General features: G+C 32.6%; 1 protein-coding gene across 1 annotated transcript; it reads left to right on the top strand.

Annotated features, from left to right (window-relative positions):
• Window positions 1–971: 971 nt before the first annotated feature.
• LOC131935636 (uncharacterized) lies at window positions 972–7,011 on the top strand. Its single transcript, XM_059292140.1, has 9 exons — window positions 972–1,047; window positions 2,286–2,403; window positions 2,556–2,656; window positions 2,760–2,901; window positions 3,518–3,612; window positions 4,159–4,264; window positions 5,346–5,430; window positions 5,893–6,082; window positions 6,511–7,011. The coding sequence occupies exons 1-9, from the start codon at window positions 982–984 to the stop codon at window positions 6,640–6,642; spliced, it is 1,035 nt and encodes a 344-aa protein (XP_059148123.1). The 5' UTR covers window positions 972–981; the 3' UTR covers window positions 6,643–7,011.
• The last annotated feature ends 1,665 nt before the right edge of the window (window positions 7,012–8,676 follow it).

Here is an 8,676-nt window from a genome sequence, read left to right as displayed (position 1 = left end):
AGTTGTTGTTTTTTTTTTAAATATTCCCACTCGTAAAGTGGACAGAAGGAAATCTCAATGCTCGCGAACGGCTTTAAATAATTGTTACTTTTTTACGTTTGGTTTAATTATTTAAACACCAAAGCGAAGCATTCACAAGGGAAGTGCTACCGCCACCCGTGCGCAGCGCAGGTTGCTGATCATATCCACACCAATGGGGTTGCACGCAAAGGAACGTGCTACCGCGACCCGCGCTGAAGGCAAGTGATGTGCTACCGCCAAACACACCCAGCGCAGCACTGGTGTTATGCTAGTTGTTTATTTCCATAAAATGACACAAAACGCATTTTTAAAACACCCTCATCCACATAGTAATGCCATCAGAAAAGTCTTCATCCCCCAGCTCACACTTGTGTAGCGTTATCTAATGTACTACTATCCTTACACTACGTTGTGCAACAATAAGCTCTTTGAAGCTACTTGCACTACACCATAAACAGCCGTCCAGGTCATAAATAGTTCCCATGGCATTTTGACCACAGTGCACCAATCTGCACGTTGGACAGTTGGCCTACTTTTATCCAATCTAATCTTTACGGAATACGTTATAGTTATTGATTGTATTTTAAATGTAATGTACTTTTTGGATTTTTTTAAAAATCAGCCGGACATTAAATTCGAAATAAAAAATGAGCAGTAGTCTCTGGCGTGTAAGGGCTGTGCCCTTATGTTTGTTGTGTGGGTTTACTAGTAAGCAATTAAACTAGAACAGCTTCAAATTTATATTTAAAGTTGGCACAAACACTAATACAGCACACGATCATATTGAAGATACATAATTTTAATAATCGGAAAAGGATAATTTTAAATTGCTCTATCGTCCAAGTCACATTTTCTCATTTTTAGTGCATTATAACATACACGCGTGTTATTAAAACATTGCTATTTTAAAAATGTAATATTTAATAAAGCGGGAGTGATCTCCCCTAAACTTTCTCGATAATGCGTATATATCACTGCCGCGGATGGACTCTCGGGAGCGGCAACTACTGGTGTCAACCCTCCCTGGTAAGTATGTGTATACGCATGTGTATATGTTTTTAAAATGATTTTGAAGCTACACAAACTGGCGGCTGAACTTCTCTCTTCTTTTTTGTATGTATAGGTAACGGAGTAACATAGTGACCAAATACTTTTTTGCAACGTCTGTATCCGCTAGAATCTCTTTTTCACATTTTGTTTATTAAATTTATTATAGTTTTACAGATCCCATTGCATAATAAACAAAATTTCAAGATTAAATTGATTTAAGAAGTGAATTGTTTCAAATGTTTGGCAACTCTTTTTCAAAGCCGACGAAAAGCGTCAAGATGTGTCAATGTTGCAAGTCAACCAGTTCTACTTATCTGTTGCTCGCTTTTCATTGCTTTCCAATGTGGTTTCACCCCAATCCACTTCAGCGGACGGTGTATTTCGTGTCAACCCCGCCCCTCTACCTATTTGTCGATCAGTGCTTCATTCTAGAAAAAGCATTGAGGGGCCTAATTCTAACAGTCATTAATTCAAGTGAATAAAGCATTGCTTCTGTAGAAAATTATTAAATTTGATGTCACCTTCATCCCAGAAGTCGATTGAAATATCAGTTATTGCAGTTCTCAACAAAAGCTTTTTCCTCAGGCAAATGATACAACGTTCAGTTGGTGTACTTATAATATTTAACGATTAATTTATAGTATAATGCAAATGTCATACAGCTGGTATACCTTACTAAATTGTGTAAGCAAGCTTCGAGACATTCGTAAATACCCAATATCAATATTAACCTAATTCCAAAAAATTGGACGTAGCTTTTGTTTTAAAAACATTTATGTGTTTGAAGATGAACTTATTTTGGTATTTATAAATAATGGCGTAGGTAATTAATTCAGTCTAGATTTAGATGATCAAGCTCATTGTCAATAGAAACCAATGTTTGAACATAACTGTATAGTGCTGCAGTTATCATTATGAACCATATAGCTTAAACACAACTTCTGAAGTTCCATTTATTTTTGGCTTATTACTGTAATTAATGCAAGTATGTGTAATTTATTGAGTGAATACGCAAAAAGTGTATAGTTAAGTTCTTTGAAAACTACAATTCTAATTTTCAATATACCATAATTTTAGTACATTTTTGCAATGTTTTATGAAAGTTAACTGGCCTACCAAAAATTTAAAAAATGTACGTAGCGCGCGGAATCATTTTGCCTTTGATTTAAAATGGGTATTAAGACTTTCAAAACAAAAATATATTAATCACACAGGGGTATTTGCTGGTACCTAATTTCTTTACCGAAGAAGAACTTGGGCCATGTAGAAATTCTGTAGAGAAACTTGTCGATGACCTGGCCCAGAAGTTGTATGATGGAGGAAAGATCAAAAGTAAGTTTTGATTATAAACCACATTTAATTATTTGGCATATTTTTATTCTATATTACTTTTCTTTCAGTAATATAAGTTTAATCATTTGGCATGATACATATTATCACGTATATTTAATTCTCAATTTTTGTAAACCATTTCAAACAACCAGATTTGTACAAGGAGCATGACTTCTTCCAGAGACTTCTCTACATAGAAAAAGAATTTCCTGGTGCTAATATTATTCTTCATAAGCTTGGAAGTTTGACAGAGGTTAAAATTGTATTTCTCAACTTACGTAACATATTGTTGTTGAATATCTCGTTACTTGTATCCTGTTTTGATAGTCATACTCTTAAACTATTATATTATCTAGGCATTCTGTGATTTATGGGCAAACGAGAGATTGCTGAATGTGGTGGAGCAGCTGATTGGACCAGAAATTGCGGGTCACCCAGTTTGGAATCTCAGAACCAAAACACCTCAGAATGACGCAACAACTGTACCCTGGCATCAAGGTAATATAAACATGTTGTGGTTTTTGAGAAATAATATTAAGAAGAAATATAGGCCTAAAACATTATTTGTAATAATCTTAAGTGTACTGAAAAGGACAATTTAAACAAAATAACATTCAAAACAAGTAAACACTTGTATTTAAGTTCTGTGTTTAGATACAATGTTATAAATTTTAACAGTCATTCACGATTGCTTGTATCAAACAATCTCAATAAATTAATCAATCTTAATGATGTGCCTGGTAAGTACTCTTGCAAAGATTACAAACAGGGCAAGATTTAACATAAGACCATCCTATGGCGCTTTAATCAAGCATCTTTAAAAGAAGTCAAATTGTTAAACGTTTACATTATTAAATATTTACAAACTGATCACTACAATTAAAAAAAAATACTATTCGTTTTCCCAACCAACTGTTTAGATGGCATACTACACCAAGTGAGGATAATGTTAGTACAAATACACTTTCAACAACGTTTGAAAGATTTCGTCTAGAATTACAGATAATAGGAACATATCTGTAGAATTTGAAATATTTTTTTCACTTCTTCATTATGTCTGTAAATAATAGACAATGATTAAAATATAATAATTACTTTTTTTTTCAATTCAAAGACAGCGCATATTTTGACAATGAATCCTACAACGTTCTTTACCCAACGGCCTGGATCCCATTTTTAGACGCTAACGAGGAAAATGGATGCATGGAGGTTATTTTTTTTTCACCTGCTAAAACGATCTTAAAAAAAAAAAAGGCCTGTAGTTAGATGTTGAATAGACTTTTCGTGATAGAGATTCTGATCACTTAACAGAACTAAAAACAGAAATAATATATAAGTATCATTGAACTTAGTGAAATTTAAAATACCATGCTACAGTCTAATATTTACAAACAAAGTTCTAGATATTTGCAAAGGATTAAGCAGTCTTTCTTACCAAATAACGTTAAATAAAATTCGTCTCCTTCATTAACACCCATATTAAAATTGTTAACTAAATGATATAATTTCAATAAATCAATATTAATTTACAGTTGTAATAGGTAAATACTATTTTAACACTCTTGTTGTTATAACTTTTTAAAATACATGTGTTTCAAGAAAACACACTTAACATATTTTTTTAAGATTATTTTTTCAGTATACTATTTATGAAGTATGTTAACAAGTAATTTGCATTTTTATAGGATGCTAATTGCTAATATCAGAAAGAAATTTAGATTATAATTCTACTTATCGGCCCAATATTTATAATAGGTAATATCAGGTGGTCATCTGGCTGGCAAAGTTGCAAGACACACCGGTTGCTGGAGGGACACTTGGTATATAGAAACAGACGAAGAGCATGCTGCTAAAACGCTCAGTTAGTTTTATTTTTACACCAGCTTAGCTGACTAGGAGGTTATACACACATTTCTTCACGCTTTTAAAAATCACATTTTCTCATTTTCCGCACAGTCACACATCGTCACAAAACATTACCCACCTATAATGACATCACACCTCAGTTGAGTACGGTCCTCAGAATTGCTATTTTGTTTTTTAGACATCGATTTCTTTCAAAAATATTTACTGACCTCAGTCAACCTAACACATAATGATCAATTTACTCCCAGGCATATTAGGCTCGATAGCTGGGGATAGCAACCCATCTCGGAGAGACAACTCCGCATCAAACAATGTGTGCTCTGTAATTTATTTAAAGGTTATATAAGAAAATACAAAAAAAGAAAAGAAAAGCAAGATGAAACATGAGTCAACGGCATGTATGGCTAAAACATGATCAACATGTAAAACTCAATTGAGTTGGAGTTAATTCCTTTTCAACATTATAAGTAAGATTGGAGATGAAGATTAATTTACAAAACAGTCTTTAAAAGCGCTTTACATTTTAAAATACACACGTTTGATGCCACATTTGCTGACTGCCCCTCCTTATTGTCACATATAGTCAAAGTCCAAACGCTCCCCTCTCCCAGTCTCCTCCACTAAAAGTGCGATCATAATTGGGCTATCTTGCTTAGCAAAGGGCTTTGAAATCGTATTTAGTAGCTGCTTATGATTTGCATGTTTTTTTTATCATTAGGCACAACTCCTCATCACGTATGTCTTTTTAACCAATTGTTACCCAGTTAAATGAAAATAAAGAGTTGGTATCCATAAGTTGAATCAGAAATAGCATTCGTACTGTATGCGTTGACAAAATCGTGAATACAATAACGTGAATTAAAAAGGTACACCATGTCGCTTATTAATTGCCATTTTAAGGTTGTTGAAAATCGCTGTAGTCAGCTTTATTCGCTTTTTATTAAATAAATGTTCATGGTTATATTTTCAAAAACATTTATAAACAATTTTTATTGATATCAGGTTTATATTGATTGCAAACATATATGCTTGCTAGTAACTTTAATGGAAACGTTTTTTTTTTTTTTTTTTGTTAGATGTTGATTTTGTGAAGGACAAAGTGCTGTGCCCAGTACCTTATGGTGGAATGCTGCTCATAAATAATATGATACCACATAGAAGGTATGTTTTCTTTTTTTAAAAACAATGTTCAGTTTTTGTATTCTCGTAAGTATATACAAAACATACTTCTTTCTTTATATGTATATATATATATATATATATATATATATATATATATATATATATATATATATATATATATATATATATATATATATATATATATATATATATATATATATATATATATATATATATATATATATATATATATATATATGTATATGTATATATATATATTCTTGTCTTATTATTACTCATTTTTCTGGTAATATAAAATTAAAAACCGGATTTAGTGTATAAAACATTTTAACACGAAAAACAGTAGTAATTTAGATAAAATTTGTTTTTAAATATTGCCAAATGTCGACTAAAATAAATAAACCTCAGTTAAATAATTGTAAAGTCTACTATAGAACAATTTATCTTGTAAAACAAAATATATATGTATCCTTTCTTCAGCCTTAACAATCGTTCTGACGTCATCCGTTGGAGCATGGACCTCCGCTGGCATTCGCCAGAGAAACCCGTGGGCTTCTATGGGTTAAAGCAGAGTGTCTTGATGAGGTCGGAGAAAACTCCCGTGGAGAAAATAGACTGGGAAGCTTTCAACAAAGTGGATAGACATTCTGAGACTGACAAAAACTGCAAGGTATAAATGTACTTTTATTCTGTTTTGTAAGTTTTTCTGAGTCTGCAAAGTAGGCCTATAAGTACATTGTCTCTTATCTGATAAATCCAAGGTTTTCTTAAAGGTATACATACAAATGGCTCTTATCTCTAAACTCTTATCAAATAAAATTGGTCTACTTTTTAAAGAAAAAAATTTGCTTGTATTAATTATATCTTGTCGAAGAAGCTCGGATGTTGTTTCCATGAGTCTCATATTATTTTCATCTGTTAAGTTAGACTAAGTTTACTCAAAAACATAAACATTACATTTTGTGTACCTGATTTTTAAAATGTTTTATATATTTTTGTAATGCTTCTTTTGCATAGAAAAAAAATGTGATTTAAGATCATGTACGACATTGTTTTATACCCCATTTTAACAATCATTTTAAATTTCCTGTATTTTAGGACGAAGAAGATAAATATGCGTTTGACACCACCCTAGTTGGGCCATGGATGTTAAAATGGGACATCACTCACGCAAATCGCCACACAGAAAAACTTAAATTAACGAGTCAGTGTTCCTGGCAAAAGTCATAACTGTATACAGCTAAAAATCTTTTATTTAAAGATACTACAGATTTAGATCTATATTCATTTATCAAATCATCTTCACTCTATATGTTAGGGTTTCTGTGAGACGGTCAATTTTAACCTGACGTGATCCACTACCGTTTTAAGAATACCATTTTTGTTAAAAGTCACCTCACAACAAAACAAGCGATAGTAACTTGACACAATGCCTTTTTTTTACTAGCCGTCGGTACCCGTTAAACGTGAATTATAAGTCTATATATTTCAATGCTATACTTGTTTGAGAAAGAATTTTATATAAAATAGTTATGGGTCAATATGCAATGTGCTTTACTACACTTTAACGATATTAGTGACAAAGCAAAGAAATAACAAAATAACACATTTAATATAACGTAGGTTTCTAATACCTATTAGAAAAATTAAAACCAAATAATGTACATTATTAGTCAACACAACACCATATTATATTCACACCGATTAAGAGACTGAAATGATTTCGTTAAAAACCTGGCGGTTCAATGGCAATTGTTTTTTTTAAAAAGTAATTTGTGTTAGTTTAACCGAGAAAATTGTATAATTTCATAGTGTACGTCTTGACAAGTAGATATAAATCAAATATGAATGAATATTTCATTTTTTCTTATTCTAAAATTGGAAGATGACGCTATTATTTGTATGTTCTTGCCCTAGCTTAAACATGAGGCATGTGACGTCATTGTTTATTGCTTTTTTGTCAAAACCATAAACACTTTTCCGGATGCATAATTAAAAATGTCTTTCTACATTCGAATATTGCTTTATTTATATTTTCTTTCTTTTCTTTACTAAATAAAATTTAGTAAATATATTTAAAACTCCCACCGTATCATTTTCAAACAAAGTCCTTATCTCTAAGTTTTCCATATATCGCTGAACATACTGGTCACGTTGCCAAAAAGTATTGCGGACAGAGAGAGAGAGAGAGAGAGCCACGTTGCCGTCTCTAGCCATGAATGACTACAACTGATCTTCACATTGTTGATTAGACCGTTCTGACTGGCCACTGGCTTAGATAACCTACGACCTGGTTACATTGCATGTTACATGCGTCACAACAGTGAAGATAATTCTGATAATGTCTGCATTTCAAATCAGGTAGAGTCGCGGAGAATAAAGTCGGATAAACAATGGATAGGATGGGGCGTTACAAACGCTCACTCAATGAATCAGGCGTTTCCTGCTGTTTTGCTCCTAAAGTCTCACATGTTCCGCTGAGGGTCATGTAATACGTTTTATCAGAAAACTTAACCAAGGTTAGATTATTAACTGGGATGTTTCTTTTTAGTGTGTAAAAAAATCCAAACAGTTTCGTCACTTTGCGAATGATGCATTTAGCATCTATTTTTAGACAATCCATTCAAAATTAAAGATCGAGCATCTAATAATAGACCATTAGTAACGCTAACATATTGCGTCAGTCACACTGATGTTTAAAACACGTCCAATAATTTTTTTACGTGTTAAATAAAAAATCCTGTTCATTTGTGTAAATTTAGCGAATGAAGCAATCATGGTTAACAGGATGCTATTTGGCGCCTGTAATTTATAAGGAGCCAGGGGCCGTACTCGGCGTCTATGCGGTAGTGTAATCGGGGGGGGGGGGGCTCCTGAGGGCGTCCCTCTACGTCCCTGACACTTGGGCGGTCACCAAGGTATTTTTACCTCATTGTTTTGGTCAGTGATTAATGTACACTCAAGGTTTTCATACGGTTCTGTAGGTAAATCCGTGTCCCGATATGTGCATTGTTTACATTTAAATAACTCACTTTTATAAAACAAGGTCACGAGTCTAAGAATATAGGAATATAGGGAATAATCAACAAACTAAAAAAAAATTGAACAATTTTACTCGCGCTTGGTATTTAGCCCTTGTCGAGAATTTGTTCCGTATTGGAAAAAATTAGCAAGATGTCCAAAGCCTATGAACTCTATAATTTGTCTTGAAAAAAAAGTCATTGTTTATCAACACATTAACAAAGTCTATAAGTCCTTGCAAAT

The sequence above is a fragment of the Physella acuta genome, unplaced genomic scaffold (genome assembly GCF_028476545.2).
Source record: "Physella acuta isolate Inbredline_101_S28 unplaced genomic scaffold, ASM2847654v3 ptg000150l, whole genome shotgun sequence".
Classification (NCBI taxonomy): domain Eukaryota; kingdom Metazoa; phylum Mollusca; class Gastropoda; family Physidae; genus Physella; species Physella acuta.
Note: the sequence above shows the minus strand (reverse complement) of the source record. Positions and strands in the feature narration are given on the sequence as shown.